Genomic DNA, 22,597 nt, shown 5'->3' with positions numbered 1-22,597 from the left:
CATTGTTCTGTATGCCTGTTGTCATACAGCATGGCAGGTACTCAATATTTTTGTAACAAATATACTAAAACTTGATATATATATTTTGTTCCACTGATTATACACCTGTATCACTCCCCCCAATAACACACTGTTACTGCTACTTTAAGCTTTAGCATCTGAGAGAGCCTGTTCCCTTATTATTATTCTTTTCCAAAATATTCTGGATTCAGAAATAAAATTCTGAATTATTTTGTTAAGTTTTAAGGAAAATGCAACTGGAATCTTAATGACATTGAGCTAACTGAATGGCTAGAGGAGTAGTGAGATTCTTAACAGTTAGCCTTTTCTAATAGGAATTGGGCATTTATTTCCTTTCCTAGTATCTTTTAGGTTTCTCAGAGTTTTGTAGTTTTCTTTATGTACATTATGCACAATACGAATACTGTTAAATACATAAAATCAAACTACTTTTGTTGGTTTTGTGTATGAACTCTCTGAGTTTCATCTATGCAGCTTTGTAACATGGGATTCATTAGTATAAAGTCACAAACGCAGTGATGGAAAGGTAAGGCATTGAGGATGTAATTTAATTTCCTGGTCCTAGCAAGAATCAAGTAAGTAGGACTGAATAGGAAAGTAAGTAGGACTGAATAGGACTGAATAGGGTAGGACTGAATAGGAAAGAAAATATGTTCAGGAAGGGAGCAACACAATGGAAGCAAAGGACAGTGTTTATAGAGAGTGGTGAAATTTCTTGGGATATCCATGGTGGGTGACTAACTGGGAAAAATATAAGTAATAAATGATCATTGCAAATATTCCAGGATACTTTAAAAGCTTTATAAATCATACGTAAATTAAAGAGGAAAAAATAGACTTTTAGTAATCAATACATAAAACATCTAGAGGTTATGAGGTTAAAATAAGTGATACCATTAAATTAAAGGAAGAGTTAAGTATTTTTAAATTTATATACAATTTCTTCTTAACTACTTTTTACCTATGAGAGCCAAATCTTACATTAGGGTTTTCAAAATCACAGGCTCAGAATAAAAACTTATTTGGAGACCAGAAGTCAAGATAATAAAGACCTTTAGAATAAAAGCTATTCTGCATCCAGTAAATCAGTAAGTTTAAAAAACGTTAAAATAATTATATAAATTTGAAGATGAATCAAACCCAGTTTTAATCTTTTAAATGTCTACTTGTATAAAACCCAGTATGAATTTATAACACTTCTTTTGTAACGTGGCAACTCTGGTTCTCACTAGACATATGACTCCTAGCCCAGCAGGAAAAATTCACTAAAAGTCAGTCTAAATTTAAAGCTGGTAAAAGGAACCTATTCAGAATGTAAATAACGTGCCAAGGAGTCCCATGAGCTCTACTGAGACCTTTCAGTTTGTTTAGACTACATGAACATTACAAATAGCAGCAGCACTTACCTTTCAGTGTGGCCTTCTTCAATACCTTCATGGCATAAAGCTGCCTAGCATCAGAGCCTGAGATTTTTTTAACTAAGAAAACCTGCATTTAAATAAGAGAAAATAAATATTACAAAGTATTATAAACTATACTTTTGTTAAAATAAGACCCTGTTGTAATACAGTTTATTATTATAATATAGATCCTGATATACTGTAGATTATTTCCCCTAAAGTGTATCAATTATAAATACTAGTTATAAACAGTGGTTATAACTTGAAGTGTCAATATAAGTGAATATATTTTTTTCATCTTGTTGTTTGCCAGTTCCCAAAGAGCATGTAACACTTTAAGACAGAAAAAAATCCTGAAACTACATATGTATGAATTAGATGGAAAAAAGCCCAAAACGTTTAAAGTACAGCACAGGTGGTAGGATGGCTCTGCTTTTAACAAAACAAAAATTCTACTGAGTCCATCAAAATTGTTATACAGGGGTTCCTCTTGACCACAATTTCCTGTTGATACAAGTATTCACTGATGAAGGGTCTTTTCTGTATACAAAAGCTGCACATAAATCTCACTGCTCAGCAGAACAATTTAAAACACTTATATTGAAGAATCCTATGCACAAATTAGTTAATGTGACTTAAGTCGGAATCCATCTCCCCACCTTAAATGGCCAAATTATCACATATACCTAAATATGAAGAAAACAATTCTTAGGTGTGTGACTGGGCATCCTGACTTCCCAAATATTTGTGCAAAATGAATAAAGCCTGTTCTAAATGATTCATGGTCATTCTATAATGTGGCTAATACAAGACTACCAGTATATCCCTTCTACTAATTTTAACCATTAGGTTCATAATCATTGAACCTTTAAATAGATATGCCAAATAGACCTGAATTTCAACTCTTTTTCCCTATCCATTCTTTTGTAGCAGTGTTCTTATGCTGCCACAGGTGGGAAGAAGAGAGGCAATCACAATCAAGAATTAAGTTTAGGATCAGCTTTCATTCATCTGAATTAGCACATCAGGCTATCAGCACAAAATTAAAAAATGATTCATTCAACTGATTCTAGGACAAGGAAGTTTTTCACTTTGAGAAACTGTGCCAAGTCAATGGGAAATGACCCCAAATCAAGTGAAGAGCACCAAAACTTGCACAGAAAGCCTGATGCAGGGTGTGTTGCTCTCCTATAATCACCACCCCCTTCACTATGTCCCACACTTTAGCTCCTTTCAGCCAGTTAGTGAGGATCCAACATGGGGAGAGAAAAGCATCCTTAATCAGGGTGGATCTAAGCTCTGGAATGATGTTTAAGTATTAAAGGTAATCAGAGATTATTAATATTTTTGATGGAAATAAAATTTAATTAGGTGGAGATAATTAGGATTTATTTGATATGTAATCATCCTTAAGATTCCCTAACCAAGTTTTTTGTTCCATTCTGTAAGAAAAATTCTCCTGGTGAATTCCAAACTTTCAAATGTTCCTTGAATGCATCTTCTTAATACTTCAGTAATTCTTACTTTGCAAAGCACTTTCACAACCATTTGTAATAAATCATCGTGTCAATTTTGGGAGGCAGACCTACTAAGCAATGCCTATGTTATAGCAGTCCAAACTAGGGCTTATGGGGTTAAGTAATTTGTTCAGTGTCAGAGTGGAGGTATTGGGACAAAGTCCATGTTAGTCACCCAGTATTCTGCTTCTGCTCAGGGTGCTCTTTATCTGTTCCCTTCCCAGTAACCAGCCAAGCCCAGCAGGAGCAATAGCGGTCTCAGCTGCCATCACTTCCTCCACCAGAGCATTTCTGACCTTTTCGCACTCCCCCATGAAGCTATTCTAGTCTCTGACAGGTCATTCCTGTTTCCTTGGCTTACTCTGGCCTTTCACAATGAGTAAGAAAGGAGACATCCTATTTTGAATGTTTGGTATTTATAGTATGATATTTAAGATACTTTTAAAGATATAAAGGGAGAAGCATGCTAATTCCAATAACTTAAATATTGAGTTCCCTGAAAATCTAATGTATAAAAATTACCCATCTATTTGAATTTACTGAGTGGTGTGATAATTCAATTTAATACCAGATATTATGTGCTTGACCTTTTATCATTTAATTATCATTACTATCCTATGGGGTCAAAACTATTACACACTCATTAATTCTTTCCAGAATTATATGCCAGGCATTGTGCTACTGGTTCAATGCTGAGACTGATACAAAGCATGACCCTGGGGGAGAGAGATCCAAGATGCCGATTACTAGCAGCTCAGGATTGTAGCTCCCAGTGAAAGCACAGAGAACGAGAGGACGTCACACTTTCAGACGAATTTTTGTTGCTCACAGACCAGGAGATTCCCAGCAGAGGAGCCCCATGGGTCACCAGCGCAACTCTTGTGGCTGGTGCGGCAGTTCTCAGTGCAGAGTAAACGGGACTGGGTCCCCTTCTGGTTGACGTTTGCAGCTCTGGGAAGGCAGAGTCGCCCATTCAGCTGATTGACAAAGGGACTCAAGAGGGAAGCCAGACTAGAGATTCCTGGGCAGAAAAGCACCATGAATCTTAATGCCGCTGTTTTAGCGGCGCAGTGGGTTGCTCAGATTCTGGCACTGGTAATCAACAAGTTTGACGTCCACTCAGAGACCTAATTTGAAAGTCGGTAATTACAAAGACGACAGGTGGATAAATTTACAATAATGGGAAGAAACCAGCGTAAAAAGGCTGAGAATACCCAAAATCAGAATGCCTCTCCCTCTACAGGGGATCACAGTTCCTCATCAACAGGGGAACAAGGCCTGATGGAGAACGAGTGCGTTCCATTAACAGAATTAGGCTTCAGAAGGTGGATAATAAGAAACTTCTGTGAGTTAAAAGAACATGTTCTAGCCCAACGTAAAGAACCTTGAAGAAAGGTTTGACAAAATCCTAATGAGAATACACAATTTAGAGAGGAATATAAGTGAATTAATGGAACTGAAGAATACAATACGAGAACTCCACGAAGTATGCACAGGTTTTAACAGTCGAATTGATCAAGCAGAAGAAAGGATATTAGAGGTCGAAGACCAACTTAATGAAATGAAAGGAGAAGACAAGATTAGAGAAGAAAGTAAAAAGGAATGAGCAAAGTCTCCAGGAAATATGGGACTATGTGAAAAGACCTAATTTACGTTTGATAGGTGTACCTGAATGTCATGAAGAGAATGAATCCAAGCTGGAAAATATTCTTCAGGATATTATTCAGGAAAACTTTCCTAACCTAGTAAGGCAGGAAAATACTCAACTCCAGGTAATACAGAGAACACCACAAAGATATTCCTCAAGTAGAGTAACCCCAAGACACATAATCGTTAGATTTCACCAGGGTTGAAATAAATGAGAAAATTCTAAGGGCAGCTAGAGAGAAAGGTCAGGTTACCCATAAAGGGAAGCCTATCAGACTCACAGCCGATCTCTCAGCAGAAACCCTACAAACTAGAAGAGAGTGGGGGTCAATATTCAATATCCTCAAAGAAAAGAATTTTCAACCCAGAATCTCATATCCAGCCAAACTAAGCTTCATAAATGAAGGAAATAAAATTTTTTGCGAACAAGCAAGCACTCAGAGATTTCATCACCACCAGGCGTGCTTTACGGGAGCTTCTGAAAGAAGCATTACACACAGAAAGGAACAACCAGTATCAGTCATCCCAAAAACTTACCAAAAGGTAAAGAGTATCTCCATAATGAAGAATCTGTATCAACTAATGGGCAAAATAGCCAGCTAGCATTAAATGGCAATATTAAACTCACATATATCAATATTAATCCTAAATTTAAATGGATTAAATGCCCCAATCGAAGACACAGACAGGCAAATTGAATAAAAAGTCAAAACCCATCAGTACGCTGTATCCAGATCCATCTCATAAGCAAGGACGCACAAAGACTCAAAATAAAGGACTGGAGGAAGACTCACCAATCAAATGGAGGGCCAAAAAAAAAACAGGAGTTGTAACTTTCGTCTCTGACAAAATACTTTAATAGTAACAAAGACTAAAAGAAACAAGGAAGGACATTACATAATGGTAAAAGGATCAATGCAACAACAGGAGTCAATGATCATAAATATATATGCACCCGATATAGGAGCACGCAGATACATAACACAAGTTCTTAATGACTTATAAAGAGACCTGGACTCCCGCACAATAATAACGGGAGACTTTGACACCACATTGTTAATATTCGACAGATCAACGAGATAGAAAATTAACAGGGACATCTATGATTAGAACTCAGACCTGGAACAAGTAAACTCAGTGAATATTTATAGAATTCTTCATCCCAGGTCCACAGAACATACATTTTTCTCAGTATCACATTACACCTATTTTGAAAGTGACCACATAATTGGAAGTAAATCACTCTTCAGCATTTGCATAGCATTTCACAGATTTATATGAAATATTGGTTGGCTGTTTCTTTTTTTCTTCCCTTATTCCTTCCTGTCTCCGCTGTTAAGCACAATTATCGGCATAAAAGAGGTTTTTAATACCTATTTTTAGATTGCATTCCAGCCTGGGCAATAGAGCAAGACTCTTGTTCTCTCTCCCCCTTTCTCTTTCTCTTTCTTTCTTTCATTAAAAACAAAACAAAACAAAAACAAAGCATGACCCTTCACTCATGGAACATTTAGTTTGGTTGGGGAGAGAGCCACTAAACAAATAACTAAACAAATGAAAAACTGCAATTATGGCAAGTGCCATGAAGATGAGGTATATAATGTTCTGAGAGGGTATAATCAGGGAATATGACCTGGGCAGGATGGCAGGGAAGCTTCCTTGAGATCACAGGTGCAATAGGAGCTAACCAGCTGAGGAAGAGGTAGGGGTAAAGCAGAGTGTTTCAGGCAGAAGGAATCGAATATGGAAAGGCTTTCTAGTGGGACAGAGCTTAAGGACTTGGGTCCTGCTTAAGGATCAAAAAAGGCAGCTGATGTGACCAGAACACAGAGAGTGAAAAGTATGTAAATTGATCCTGGAGACGTAGCTAGAGGCCAGACTGAGGGGCTCCTCAGTCATTTTAAGAATTCATCCTTATTGTAAGAGCAAAGGGAGGCCACTGAAGGGTTATGGGGGGTAGAGTAAAAGATTAATTCATGCTGGCTATCAGTAAATAATGGATCAAGGCAAGAATACATTTGGAAAGACCCAGTTAGGAGACACCTTCGAAAGACCATGAAGAAAGGTGGTAGCATATTCTGGAGGGGTGGCAGGCAGGCTTTGAGAAATCTTTACTGAATCTACAGCACTTGGTGATAGATAAGATTGGGGCCAGGTTAGAGTGGGATGAGGGAGGTAGGGACTAGAAATATACGTCAAGAATGGTTCCCAAATTTCTGAATTGCTTAATGAGAGAAAAATGAAATAGAACAGTTTGAGGCTTAGGGAAAGATGAGATTGGTCTCAGACATGTTGACTTTAAAGTGCTTTTGTGACACAGAAAAAGAATAAGCAGCTGTGCGTAAGAATTCAGAGCTTGGAGGAGCTATCTAGATTGGAGACGCAAATCTGTTACATCAGCTGTACGTGAGTACGTGAGTGACAATTAAGATAGCAGGCACAGAGAAAATCAATCACTAGAGTATTAGTAATAGAGAAGAAGGTAGCCTAGAATGGAACCTTGAACTTCAATATTTAATGACCAGCTAGAGGAAGTAAATGGGGACCCAAGAGGTTAAGTACACACACTTGCTCAAGCACATACAGTGAATAAATAGAAGGAAAAAAACTGAATCAAAGTCTGGCTGACCTAGAGTCCAAACTTACAACCATTATGCTCTGCTGGCTACTTATTCTATTATTTGGATTAAAAGCATCATTTTGGGTTCAAAAGAGGTTAACAACTGTAACAAATTACCTATGTCAGCCAAGAATTGCTAAATAGTCACAGTAAAATACACAAGAGAGTTAAACTGGTGCTGCTCTGAAACTTGCAAAGCATGGTATCTTCAAATGTTTCCTTACAGAGAGGTGGTAAGGAATCACTGCATCATGAAAGTTGAATACAATTTCCAAATTTTCCTCTTGCCAAGAAACAATCTAGACCAGTGATCCCCAACCTTTTTGGCACCAGGAACCAGTTTCATGGAAGACAATTTTTTCACAGACTGGCACAGTGGAAGGGGGAGATGATGTTGGGATGAAAAATGTTCCACCTCAGATCATCAGGCATTAGATTTTCATAAGGAGTGCACAACCTAGATCCCTCACATGTGCACTTCACAATAGGGTTTGTGTTCCTATGAGAATCAAATACTGCCACTGATATGACAGAAGGTGGAGCTCAGACAGCAATGCTCACCCAGGTGTTGGGGACTCCTGGTCTAGACAGATCAAGTAGTAGTAATTATAATGCTGTACTTCTCAAAATGGAGTACAGAAGTGCCCCTGAGGTGTGAAGTTTCTATGTACGGGGTGGGAGGCAAGCACTACACGAAAAACACTGATAAAGATGTTGCATCTTTGGCCGGCCATGGTTGCTCACACCTGTAATCCCAGCACTTTGGGAGGCTGAAGCGAGTGGATAGCTTTGAGTGCAGGAGTTTGAGACCAGCCTAGGCAACATGGCAAAACCCCATCTCTACAAAAAACACGCGAATTAGCTGGGCATGATGGTATGTGCCTGTGGTCCTAGCTACTCAGGAGGCTGAGGCTGGAGAATCGCTTGAACCTGGGAGGCAGAGGTTGCAGTGAACTGAGATCATGCCACTGTAACTCTGGCCTGGGTAACAGAGGCAGACTCTGTCTTCTAGAGGAATTTTACTTGGTAGCTTTGGGAAACATTTTTTGATATTAAAAACAAACACGATGTTACTGAATAAAATGCAAACTTTGCATTCATTTTAAAGACAAGCCAGTAGTCAAGAAAATTTCAAACTTGTAGCAGTAACCCCTAACTGTACTACTTTGGGAGCAATTATTCATTTTATGCTGGTAATAGAGTATGCAGGAAGGGAGGCTGAGATGCACTGTTATATCGTATTGCAAGATCACCTTCCATCCCTACCCAAGGACTCAAAAAGAGGCCAGTGTATCAAGGGAATATCTTGTGATTTTCAACCATTCAAGAATCACAATTGGAGAGGTCATGTGGTCTTGAAGATAAAGTATGAAGCAAATACTACCAATTTACTAGTTTCCAATGTACTTTTGAATGACTTTATTCACTTTCCCACACTTATTGATAGTGAGAAATGTAAAAACACAGAAAACACTGCTAGTAGGAAGACTGGTAGCAATTCATAAAATACTTCTGTTTCCCCATGTGTGTGAAATACATATGATTTCCAAAAAACAACTTTTAAAAAAGCACACACTCATGACTTACCTTTCCAAATGATCCCTGCCCTAATACTTTTAAAAGTTCAAACTGGGAAGGATCTGCCTTTTCATGTCCTTCCTTTACATGATGTGTGATTGCAATTTCTTTGATACTGACTTCTTCCTGTTGAGGTAAATATAAGGGGAGCAAACAGAGTTAGCCAGAGCTATTTTCTTCTGCTAAAAATCAAACAATACAAATTTAATCATACTAGAAATTAATCAGAAATCAATCTAATTTCTAAGTATATTAGAAATCCTGAAATTAACATACATAAAAACCACCCTTTACCAACCTATCAAGTGTATATGCCACACATATATACTTTCAGGGTAAATGTCAGAGATAGTATTATACCAGCCTATCACATAGGCCAATTTAACCTCTACATGACATTTAGTACAAAGTATTTTCAAGTCTTCATTCTCTCTACTGGAGATAATTAGAATAGTTTTATTGGGTGGGGGCAGAGGGTGTAAAGAAGTCTGAAAATAACAGATCGGAGTAATCTGCTGTGCTCTGGTGTATGGTTATTACTCAGAACTAATGCTATTAAAAAAAAACAACTATTTATTGAGGAGAGGGGCTGAAAAATATTCCAGGGTAAACATGGAGATTTCTAACCTCAATGTGGCTGTTTAACTACACTGAAGTTTTATCCCTTTGAAATGTCTAAGTTACTTTCTGTTTCTAGAATAATCTGGGATCTCAGAGGGGAGAAAGGAGTAACTCTAAAACACAAAATCAGAAAAGATTTAACATTTGGATGGAGAATCAGACATGGAAAAAAACGACTATTCAGCATGATGGAACAGTGAGAGGTATCTAGGTTAAGAGAAGGATTTTAAAAGACAGTGGACATTTTAATATATTTGAGAAAAAGTATCATAACAAAGAGAAAATATATGAAATACACACAGGATTTCAATTACTTATGTGAGATCAGCAGATTAGGTTACCTTATTTAATCAAGACACAAACTGTATGTTATAGTCAAAAATTACAACAAAACAAAATCTGACCAAATAAAGACTATCATTTCTATTTTGTTGACTATAATTTTTTTTCTAGGTGCATAAGTACCATTAGTAGAATCTCAACGTGTTATGTGAACATAAATAATCCATTGTTTTTGTTATTATCATATTCCATACAAACATTTGTGCTCAATTAACATTTTCTGAGATGTCCTTAGAATGCTGGCAATATAAAGAATTACAAAGATTTCTCAAAAGGACATACCAGAATATCCTAACATGGTAGCTTTTGAAAATGAGCAGTAAAAGGAAAAAAGCTCCCAGAAGAGGAGAAAAAGGAATTCAGGCCCACTACTTTATTTCTCAGACAGAGGCTGTAATTTGTAGGTTATTTACTACTTAGGCAGTTCAATCATATTGGACTCTCCCAGAACTTTGGCAATAATAATCAAATCATTTCCTAACATCAGTTTAGATCTTTATTTCATAATTTCCTGTGCATTATGTCCTTTAATTCTGACAACAATCCTGTGCAGTAGGTATTAGCATAGAACCAAGCATTAGCTGACTCTTATGATGCTACCTCTTTCCTCTAAATAAGACCAAGGTACAAGGGTTTCAGACACCCTTTTCTCCAAATAAGACTAGAAATCCAGCAAATACTATTATTGAGCACCTACCACATATCAACTCTGTGTTAGGTGTTTTTTTATGTTTTATATTCATGCTTCATGACAAATCTTTGACCACATATTAATGTTAGAGAGGACTGATAAAACATAAACAAGTAAACCTTAGAACAAGCATAAACATTTCAGAGTTTTCTATGTACTCCCCCATTTACCAGTAGCAATGTGACAGATCCTCTAAAAACAAACTGGTTTGAATATTCTACAGCCTGAAGTTTAAAGAGATTAATTGAAGGCCAAAGATCACAAGCCAGTAAGTGGTAGACTTAGGGCTCAATTCTAGGTCTCCTGACTTTGAAAACAAGGCCCTTACCATTACACCACACTGAGATCAATGACAGGAAACCTATAGACTTATGACCCTGGTCTTTGTAACTGGTCTGTTAGCTCAGTTGATTACAGCAGTGTTCTTTGAACTTTTTGGTAGCACATCCTTAGCAGAAAAAAAAAAAAAAAAACTACATACACAATACTTGTATCCTTAAAATTATATACACGTAAAGAAGTTATCTTCTTTTCTATACCCTAAAGTGCTGTCACATCACACTTTGAAGACTAATGGATTACAGACTTGAACTCATGGGGCCAAGTTCATGGACTGGATTCCAGTATGTGTCAGTTAGCCTTGTATTTAAAAAAAACCAAAAAACAAAAAACAACTATCTGTTCAACAGCCGAACTGGAATCTAGCAGCCATTTATGCCTTTAAATCATGAGGTCATGAAGAACTCTGCTTTGTAATGTTAAATATTTTTTACCATTTTTCTTTTTTAGGTAAGTGGGATGTGATTTATCAGGTTACAGTATTTTTCCACCTTACATTTCATAGCAAATATGTACAAAAATTGTTTGTCACAAATAAAGAAACAACACAAGCAGGGAAGAACAATCACTGAATTATAAACACATTCCATTTTGTAGCAGGCATACAGGATCAACCCTTACCCTAAAATAGTGTGAGCTACAATCAGGCCATGAATTTCAAAATACACAGCAATTACTACTCTCATCTTTGATGACTACCATTCCTTTCATCTCATGTCAAGTAAGATACTAAAAACTGCAGTCTGGCCAGGCACAGTGGCTCCCGCCTGTAACCCCAGCTTTTTGGGAGGCCGAGGCAGGTAGATTACCTGAGGTCAGAAGTTTGAGACCAGCCTGGTCAACATGGTGAAACCCCGCCTCTAGTAAAAATTCAAAAATTAGCCAGGCATGGTGGCGGGTGCCTGTAATCCCAGCTACTTGGGAAGCGGAGGCAGGAAAATCACTTAAACCCGGGAGGCAGAGGTTGCAGTGAGCTGAGATTGTGCCACTGCACTCCAGCCTGGGCAACAAGAGCGATACATTGACTCAAAAGAACAACAAAAAAAGTAGAGTCTAGGTTGGGCAATATAGTGAGACTTTCTCTCTACCAAAAAATTTTAAAAATTAGATAGGTGTGCTGTTGGTGCGAGCCTGTAGTCCCAGCTACTCAGGAAGCTGAGACAAAAGGACTGCTTGAGCCCAGGAGGTCGAGGCTACAGTGAGCCATGATCATGCCACTGCACTCCAGCCTGGGCAACAAAGCAAGACCCTGTCTCAAAAGAAAAAAAAAAAGTAGTGTCTCCCTTCAGTCCCTTCCGTATAACAACCACATGCCGAAACACTTACTATGTATCAAGTACAGTATTGAGAACACTTTTCATTCTTTTTCTATTTCCGGTGGTATCATCAGGGTACAAGCCTTCACTATCTTTTATCTAGAAAACTGAAACTAGATTGGTTACTCATAATATCCCTTTCTGCCTGGGTCCAATTCATCTTTCTGAAAAATTCATTTTCTGAAATTATACAGCTCCAGTCATTTGACCAGGCTGTTCAAAAACTCCAAGCTTTCTCAAATTAAATGTATTACTTCACCTTGGCATTTGAGGTCCTCTATTACATGGCCTCAACCTACTTTTGTGATATTATCTTCCAACATTCTCTTACACATAGCCTGTTGTCAACCTAGGTTATTTCTTATTCCTTAAACTCTTTGTTTTTAAAATCAAAGTAATACATGCACACTGGTAATAAACAGTGGCAGAATAGCTTATAGTGAAAAGCAAGTCCTTTCTCACCCTCATGCCTGGACTTGAAAAAAAATTAGTTCTGCATCTACTTTGATAATTTCTTAATTTATCAACCTTAAGACAATGTCTACTAACTTAAAATAAGAAAGGTGAGGGACTTACTTATATTATGCCCCTTCATTTCATCATCTTCCTCTCCATTCTTTGGCAATTACATTACCTTTACATAAACTTCTTGTCTTTTCTCTGTTGGACAGAATCCTAACTCTTCCCCTTGAAAAAGGAGGCTAATATGTAGCTGTATGTAATTTTATTAATATTAAGGCTATTAATTTTAAGAAAATTAACATTTTCTCCTGCAACCACAACCAAATCATTCATGCTCTCTCTATAGCCTGATTCCAAAGTTGAAAGTCTATATACAACAGCATTCACATCATCGTGACAATATATGGTTCATATGAAGGCTAGGTAATACATTAAATTTCCTTTTATATGAGCCCATGACTCCCAGGCCAGTCCAAGGGGACTTTAAAAAACAAAACAAAACAAAAACCCCCCCACTTCATTAAATGTTTACATTCATGATAAATTTTACTTTGATTCCTATTAGGATTTCTCATGCACTTTTCTATTTTTTCCTGTTTTTAACAGCCTTCCACTATTCTTGGGGAAAGGGAGACGTAATTTGGCCATTATTCTTATTATTTTCTTAGCTCTTAGCAGTATTTTTCATTCTTCTGAGAGCTCTTTTCTATTCTGGAGACCTCTCTCACCCTCCCATCAGGACTGGTGGTTCTGTAGGCCCGCTGCACAGCTATCACCTCGGCACAGCTCTTCAGTGATTTTCTGGTTGAATCCAGTTTTCAGTTTCCTATGTCTCTTTCTTAGATTATCCTCTTGTAACTTCCTAAGAAAGGTGATGTGGAAGAAAACTTTCTGAACATCACACATCTGTAAATGTATTTATTTATTTATTTGAGACGGAGTCTCACACTGTCATCCAGGCTGTAGTGCAGTGACGCGAACTCACCTTGCTGCAATCTCCGCCTCCTGGGTTCCAGCAATTCTCTGGCCTCAGCCTCCTGAGTAGCTGGGACTACAGGCGTGCGCCACCATGCCCAGCTGTATTTTTTGTATTTTTAGTAGAGACGGGGTTTCACCATGTTGGCCAGGATGGTCTCAATCTCCTGACCTTGTGATCCGCCCGCCTCTGCCTCCCAAAGTGCTGGGATTACAGGCGTAAGCCACCGCGCCCAGCCACACATCTGTAAATGTTTTTATTTTGTCTTCCCATTTGTACAGTTTGGCTTGGTATCAAATTCCAGAAAAAAAAAAAAATCTTGCCTCCAGTTCTGCTGATGAGATGGGTGATGCTAGTCTGTTCACATTTTTTGCTAGGTCTGGTTTTTCTTTCTGGAAGCTTTAAAGATTTTCTCTGTCCTTGTGTTTCTGAAATTCCACACTAGTGAGATAAATAGGGTATTCTTCCCTTCAGAATGCTAGATGCTTGTTGAACCTTTATAATCTAAAGACCTGAATTCTTTATCTTTGTGGGGAATTCTAACATATCTTTGATAATTTCTTTCCATCCATTTTTCAGAGCTTCTCTTTTTGTGACTCCTCTACTAGTTGAATATTGTATGTCTGAAATGGAATCCTTTATGTCATTTTTTATTGTATCTTCTGTTTCCACTTTTTAAAAAATTTTTTTGAGATGGGGTCTCGCTCTGTCACCCAGGCTAAAGTGCAATGGTGTGATCTCAGCTCACTGCAGCCTCAACCTCCTGGGCTGCAGCAATCCTCCCACCTCAGCCTCCCCAGTTGCTGGAACTACAGGGATGTGCCACCACACCTGGCTAATTTTTTGATTTGTTTGTAGAGAAAGGGTCTCATCATGTTGCCCAGACTGGTCTCGAACTCCTGGACTCACGCAATCCGCCTGCCTTGGCCTCCCAAAGTGCTGGGATTATAGGAATGAGCCATCACGTCCAGCACTGTCTCTACTTTTCTGAGATACTTTCTTGACTTTACCTTTCCACTTTCATACTAAATTTTTTATTCTGGCAAATCTTAAAGTAAATTTTCCAGTGTTTCTTTTCTTAGTGTGTGTGTATGTGTGTGTGTGTGTGTGTGTGTTATTTTTTTTAAGAGCATCTTCCTCTACTCGCCACCCTCTTACCCCTAAAATAGATGCAATCATTTCAAACCTCTTTGAGGACACAAACAGGGATTTATAAAATATTTTTCTAAATCAGGGCTCAGAGAGTATGGAAAATACTCTTGAGGGTGGAGAGAAAAGATCAATTCCTGTGGCAAGTTTGACATTGGCTCAAGTTTCAAAAACCTGCCACTGTTTTATCCTGAACATGCTTTTCTGTTCCAAGTTTAAATTTTGTAAGACCTAAATTTTCACTAATCACAGCAGCAAACTATTTTCTAACTACTTTATATATATGCAAAATTACAGCAGTATAATAGGCAAAATATCCTGGGTTAAGATCTCAATGCCCAGATTGTACTCAATGTCACCAAGTCATGGGAACACGACTATTTTAGAAATGAATCTAAGGTTCAAGTAGGACATAATACTAATGCTTGGGCAATCTTAGACAACAGGTAGGAAAGCAACAATGTACTTTTCTAGCTCATACTTGGAATCTAATGAGATGGATGCAGAAAGGAATATCAGATTTCCAAGGGCACTGATAAGCCAAGAACAGACTGACATGTGCATGTGACAAACATATCTTATGTCACTAAATCACTAAATCACCTGTTACTGAAATAAATCTGTCACATGAAAACATAAAATTAGTTTCACCTGACATTTTGTAAAATTGTGTTTTTGCCTCTAAGTACATGGTAAAGCAGCTATATTAATAGTTTTATGGAAAAATAATTCTGTTAATTAACTGGAGCATAGATATAAATTATATATATTCTAATTATTCTGTGAGGCTCACATATTTTTACATTCTCTGGCACAACTGTATTTTAAATGACACATGGCTATCTGTCCATTCATTACCATAAAAAACTTACTTTGTGCATTTAAAAATAGTAATAATAAATTCCATGTTACTGTTTTTACAAAGTCTATGTTTACTTGATAAGCAAAAGTAGGCAAAATTTTGAGGATGGCAGCAGAGCTACATCACGCCCTGTTTCATTCTTCCTACATTTCCACCCCTTTCAGACATTTGCCACCTTCCTTGGCCTAGGTGTTCAATACCCTTAAGCTATGTATGGGAATTCACTAATTCATTCATCCATTCAGACATTTAGTTTTGAGCACCTGATACATGCTTGGTACTCTTCTAGGCGCTGAGATATACAATAAGTCAAATGGACCAAAAACTTTGCCTTTTTGACAACAGACCAAATAATAATAATAGGTAAATAAATGTTAGAACATGATAAATACTATGAAGAAAAGATACTGAGTTGAGTAAAGGGATGAGAATAGCAGACATGGAAGTGGGGGTTGTAATTTTCAATAAAGTAGTCAGGGCAGGCTTTATTAAGCATATGCTATTTGAGAAAGACCTGAGGGAGGTAAGGAAGTCAACCACCTAGGGGAAAAGCATTCCTAGCAGAGGGACAAGCCACTACAAAGGCCAGAGTGGGAGCACACCTGGACACTAGAGTTTGGATCAGAGGGTATGAAAGAGAGGTAGAGAAGAATGAGGTCAGATACAGAACTAAAACTCAGGTGGCTCTCCTGCTTTTGTTTTTTCCTGAATGCCTAGTTCCAATGAAAATGTTTCTGATCTATGACGTACTCTGTTAGGACCATTCCTTTTTGTTGGAAGGCCATTCAAATTATGGGCCAGATATCGTACTAGGTATTAGAGATACTAAGATAATTTACCAGGATCTCAAAGATTTATTATTAGATAGGACCCCTGATGGATAAAACAAAGTCAGTTCAGTTGAAATATGTAATTTTAGAAATTCTGTAGAGTGTCATTTTGGACATCATGGAAAAATGGGAGGAGAAAATTTATGGGCAGGTAAATCTTTCGGTGTTTCTCAGTCACACAGAAAGTCACCCAGTTATTTTTCCCAGGACCAACAAAAGGTCTTAGGTTTATACCCCAATGGTCTTTAGGGTCCACTTTTTAGTGGGGGGAAAAATAACCTAATGTTTTCTTTTCAAGTTGTGAAAGAAAAATATCGTTTTGATCTTAAAATGTAAAAAGGATTAAAGAAAAGAAACTGAAATTAATGCTATCTATTTGAATTATCAAAAACCTAATATTGTAACGTGCTAAGAAAACAAACTGAGAGATATTAACTGATTTCAAAGAATGATTCAACATTTGGCATTATGCCCTGTCTTGTATACATAATTTCCTTTTCCTCCCCTCCCTTGAGTCAGGAAGTGTGTTCTTGAGGCATTTGTATTTTCTAAATTGTTTTGAATGCCAGAAAACATTATTGAAGCTTGAAGTAAAATATTTAAATGTTCTTTGGTAAAAGTCAGTAAGTATTTTCTAACCATGGATATATAACCATTTTTTGTTGTACCACAAAAAAGACCTTACAAATGAAAAATGTATACTTTATTTGCCCGTTAAATGTCATTCTAAATTTAAGTAATTAAGCTATCACCCTTTATATAGATACCTATAGTTCTATAATACGTAGTTTTTTAATTTAAAAAAGATATGTTAACCTTTTTTAGACAATCAAGATACATAAAAATTATTTGGCTGTGACACAAAATTAGCCTGGTTATTCAAGCCATGGTATGAAACTACGTATTAATATATTCTAGATTACAATCTGACTGAATTCAATTTACTTCATTTGCTAATGGAATGATAAATAAGCTCAACATTTTTAATTTAACCAAATTCTTTAAGCGAGCTTTAAGCTCATTTAAGTCAGCTCCTTTTATCCATGTTTGAGAAAACAGCAAGCTGGTTCTCCAGATAAACATTACTAATCACTGCCACAAAGAGCAGAGTTTTCTCCCAATCTGGAATACCGATTGGCAAATTTAATTCTCTTTAAAGAGCTGCTGGATGGCACAATTCTCATGGCAAAACATCAAGCTGATTTTGGCAGGATTGTAGATTAAATATATTGCAAATTAACATCCACTAAGCCCATTTTAACAGAATAATTCTTTGAAAATTGTTTCTACTCTAAGATAAAATTACTTGCTTAAATTACTTAAATATGGAGTTGCTTAAAAACTTTATTTTACAGGAACCAATTTCCACCAAAATGTGATTTTACGTTATTGACTGCTTAAAATAACATACTCTCCTGCCCACTAAAGTTGTTCTCATTTGGTAATCTCCTAAATATTAGCAAATTTGCAATTCTGTTTATGCCTGGTTTAATGCTGAAAGTTACAGTCATTTGTTTTACTATACAAAATTACAAACACTAACAAGATAAAAATTACTCTAGCACTAAAAAAGTGTAAAAATAAGTTGACAAAATATACAGAATTGAAATGTATAATACACATAACTGGCTTACTTTTAGTAAACAGATATATTATCCTTTAAAAATTCTATCAAAACTGGCTTTGAATTTTGAAAAGCTGCTTTAAAGAACATATAAAACAAAATAACTATTTAATTACCATAATTAGAGTTAGCGCCAACGAAAACATTTTATTCTTTAAAAGAAGCTGAACAGAGCTTACCTGTATAGAGCGAACACGAAAAGACAAAAATTTAAACATGGCTATGAAACCATGATGGTATCAAAAGAATTTCTGCCAGTAAAACTTAAGTTAGAAAGGGAAGGCCAAGCCCTTGCAAAGTTTTCTCCTACCAGCTGTTCCGGCAATTAGAAAATTTCCTGTCAGGCGGGTCCTGAAAATGCTAGAAAAAGAGGCCGGACAATTTTCCTGTGGTAAAAGAAAGAAGAAACCTGCCGGCAGGGGCACTAATGTAGCTGGATAGGTAGGGAGGCCAGAACAGGAAACCAAAACAGATTTGCTGATAGCCAAATCCTGTTGAAATGTTCTTTTCTCCTGGTTCCCAGCAATCCGGACAATTTTCACAAGCAGTGAAACAAAAGTTATTATTTTAGAATCCTGAGAAATACCAGAATTTCTTAACTATATGACCCTTTAAAGCAACTGAAACTAGTTGCCACTACTAAACTACTAAAAGTTGCTAAACTGATGCACATGTGGAATTTGACCCTTTGTGGTGTTTATACACACACTCAAGCTGTGGTCTCAAGGCAATTTTAAGGTTATACACAGGCATGTCATGGGTGTTCCCTGTCAATGAGGAAGAGTTTCATAACTATAGGTAGAAAATAAAGACCATAGGCAAGAAACTTTAAAAACTGTGATGTGAGGACAAATGCTACCTGTCTTAAATGAAAGTAAATCACTTTTGAATTTATGTTAGTTATAAGCATTAATTATCAACCAGGTTAAAGACTTAAAGGCCTACAGCTAAAATTCATATTCCTAGTTGATAAAATCTAAGATTTAAAAAAAAGTCCAATCCTTGGGTTTATTAGCAAAATGGAACACTTAAGAAGCCATCTTGGAAAAGAAGGAGGGGTCAAGCTACCATATAATTCCTTACTCCATTTCATTTCATCCTCTAATACCTTACAGAAGTTTTTCTAAGGTAATGTGATTTGGAAAATTATAAGTATGCCAACATTCAGAACACAATCACTGTAATAGTGGCATTTAGAACAACAAAAGGACAGCAGCTTCAAGAGTTGTGGGATAACGCTCTACTTAATGAACATTTAATCTATGTGGAACCAACAAAAACCTCAAGTGTTAACCTACACAGCCTGTAAGAATTTATTAAAATCATGGAATTTTCAAAACCTGAAGACACTCTAGAAAATACCAAGAATAATCAGCTCACTTTCTGGATGAAGAAACTGCGGTCAAGGTAAGCCCATATTTGGTGATAGAGCTATCTATAATGGGGGTCCAGTTTAGTACCCATTTATTGAGCAAACATTAGAGAGCCCATTATGTGCTATAGATCCTACATGAAAAGCCAGGGCTCTTCCTTTATCAAATTTTTATGAAAATGTTCTATAAACAACCTAATGGAAGTTGAAGAATAACTAAAAAAAAAAAACTTGCTCAATTAAAAAAATTACCTTATATAACCAAATACTTTAGCAGCAACAGGAAACCCAAATAAATATCCAATATAGAACTTCGAATTCTGCCTGGAAAATTGTGTACTTCTCTTGTTTAAAAACACATGCCTCAATTTTTCAGCAAGGGAGGTACTTAGGAACTCTCCCATCTCCCAAAAGGAATTACTTGACTCCTTACACTAAAAGGGCAGCGAGGCTAGGACAACCACCCAACACAGAACGGCAGTCTGAACATGAGGTGGCTCTTGAAACTATGCCAGGAAAAAGCAAACATCATGCTTACTGCACAACTCATGAAGTAGGATATCTTATAAGTAGCAGTCATTGACTTTATTCAAGTAATATTTTTAAATGTGAGCAACCAAATATCAAAGTTTAAGTTTTTTAAACTTAAAGGATTAGTGAAAATTGGCTTTAATTACTACTAGTGCTCAGGTTAATAATTCACATTTTGCCATGTGTTATGCTTTTTAATACTGGCACTAAGAAATGAAGCAATATTTCAGACACCAAAATCTGAAATAAGTCTCTGAGTTGAAATTGATACCATAATTAAAACAGTGTGGTATTGCTATAAAAGACAAATAGAGCAACAGAAAAGAATAAATGTGGCACTGTACATCAGAGGGAGATGTTAGGACCTATGGTTACATGTTTGGAGAATGTAGACACCACAAAGGAAAGTATTAATACAGATTTGATTATGAAATTTTAAAAGGGTTTTACATCAAAAGGCACCATAAACAAAGTTAAAAGACTAGCTCATGTGATTGGAATTCCTTATACTCACATTACAAATCATCAATGAGCAATTGCTTTATTCAGGTGTTATCTATCTCCTAACCAGAATGTGAGCTCTTCAAGTCCTTTGGTACATCTCTTATGGTGTTTATTATTGTTTAAGCACATCCCATTGCCCAGATTAATCTTGAGATTAGTACCAAGTTTATTTGAGTAAGACCTCAAATAAATGGCTGCCTAAATAAGTATCATATGCTGACATCTGAAATGGATACTACTTGTGTGGTGGTGCACATGAAACTAGATACTGTTCTTTTTTTCCATCCATACATTTCTTAAAATTTATTTTACTAAATTTTTGTTTTAGGCTGGGTGTGGTGGCTCATGCCCATAATCCCAGCACTTTGGGAGGCCGAGGTGCGTGGATCACGGGGTCAGGAGTTGGAGACCATCCTGGCTAAAATGGTGAAACCGCATCTCTATTAAAAATACAAAAAATTAGCTGGGCGTAGTGGTGCACAGCTGTAGTCCCAGCTACTCAGGAGGCTGAGACAGGAGAATCGCTTGAACTTGAGAGGCAGAGGCTGCAATAAGCCGAGGTCACACCACTGCACTCCAGCCTGGGCAACAGAGCAAGATTCTGTCTCAAAAAAAAATCTGTTTTAAACATCTGATTTAATTATTCACCTTATTATTTAAAAAGTAACTATTACTATAAAAATAACACACGCCCACTATAGAAACCTTAGATAATAAAGATAAACAAAAAGGGGGGAAAAAAAGAAAAAAAGTCACTATTTTGGTGATTTTCTTTCCAGTCTTTTCCATGTACACACATGGACCATACTACACATAGTATCACTTTTTCTGTAAAGGGACAGATAGTAAATATTTTCAGCTTTGCAGGACATACAGTTTCTGTCAACTTTGCCAATGCAGTGAGAAAACGAATAGGTAAGGCTATGTTCCAATAAAACACCTTTTACAGAAACAGGTGACAGGCCCATGAGTGTAGCTTGCTGACCCCATTTTCTATTATTAAATAGCCTTCAATGCATTATTAATGACTGTTGAAAATTCTATTATACAAATCTCCTATTGTTGAGTCTCTGATCTACCCCATGGTGCTGTCCCATCCTTTGTATACATTCACATTTAGAAATAATTTCTAGAAGTAGAACTGTATAGTCAAGAGTATGCAGCATCAGGGTTTTTTATCGTAACTTATTTGGCACATTGTCCTCCAAGAAGAACCTGAATAATGAGGGAACCACATCAAGACCTTGGGAAGGAGCAAACTACAGCCAGGCCTGGCCAGCCTAAGGGCCAAATCTGCCCATGTCCATCTCTGTTTAAATATTAACTTCAACTGTGTTTGCCCTACAATGGCTACTGCTGAGTTGAGTATTTGCAACAGAGATCATATGGCCTACAAACCTAAGATATTTATTTACTATCTGGCCCGTTATAGACAAAGTTTGCTGACTCATGGTCTAGAGTCCTCAAACAGAATGAACAGCAAATGCCAAAGGATGGAGATAGGAATTAGCTTAATGAATTCAAGACATAAATGAAAGGCCACAGTGGCTAGAATGAGAGGATCATCAATGAAAGAGAAAGGAGATGAAGAGGTAGCTTAGGGCCATATTAAGTCAGGCCTTAGACCCAAGATGTTTGGGTTCGGATTTTATTTCAAGTGGAATTGGGAAACCAATCTTCCTCATTTTAGGCAATGACATTATTACCTCTCTCAAAAACCTGTTAAGTCCTTTTTGGTCTTTCCTTTCTTATCTAATTTCCTTCCTTTCATATTCAACCCCTCAACAAATTCTAATTTTATCTCGAAAATAAACCTCAAATCTGTCTATTTCTATTTCCTCTGCCATTCCCAGTACAAACGATCATCTATTGCCAGAAAACTGGTTTCTCTGCTTCTAAATTTTCCCTGTGCAATCCTTTATTTTCACAGCAGCCAGAATAATCTTAAAACAGAAATCAGACCAAATTATGTCCCTACCTCAAATTCTTCAATGGCTTCCCATCACAGAACAAACTCCAAACTTTCATAGTCTACAGAGCTTAAAGTAAGCAGTAGTAAATGCCACCTTGATCCTGACTTTTAGATATGCTCACTAATTCATTCAGACATAAGGTGAATATTTGGTTTTAGATATATCATGTTAAAGTCTGACAATTTCCTCTTTACTAAAAGAGGAATGAGTGTTAAATTTTGT

At 36.9% G+C, this 22,597-nt stretch overlaps 1 protein-coding gene across 8 annotated transcripts in view; it reads right to left on the bottom strand.

Annotated features, from left to right (window-relative positions):
- RPS6KA3 (ribosomal protein S6 kinase A3) overlaps positions 1-22,597 on the bottom strand; it is a 122,565-nt gene that overhangs the window by 58,020 nt on the left and 41,948 nt on the right. For 6 of the 8 annotated variants that reach the window (XM_012477573.2, XM_012477627.3, XM_012477597.3 and 3 more), the window contains 2 exons: positions 8,793-8,909; positions 1,428-1,509 (listed from right to left, as the gene is read on the bottom strand). In XM_012477573.2, the coding sequence (XP_012332996.1) occupies positions 1,428-1,509; positions 8,793-8,909 (199 nt within the window). Of the gene's footprint in view, positions 1-1,427; positions 1,510-8,792; positions 8,910-18,174; positions 18,622-22,597 lie in introns of those variants that run through there. The other 2 variants (XM_012477617.3, XM_012477606.3) reach the window with 2 other exon arrangements.

This window comes from Aotus nancymaae, unplaced genomic scaffold, assembly GCF_030222135.1.
Source record: "Aotus nancymaae isolate 86718 unplaced genomic scaffold, 86718_ANA_hifiasm-v0.15.2.pri h1tg000058l, whole genome shotgun sequence".
NCBI classification, from domain to species: Eukaryota; Metazoa; Chordata; class Mammalia; order Primates; family Aotidae; genus Aotus; species Aotus nancymaae.
The sequence above is the reverse complement of the archived record's forward strand: the minus strand, read 5'-3'. Positions and strand labels throughout refer to the sequence as shown.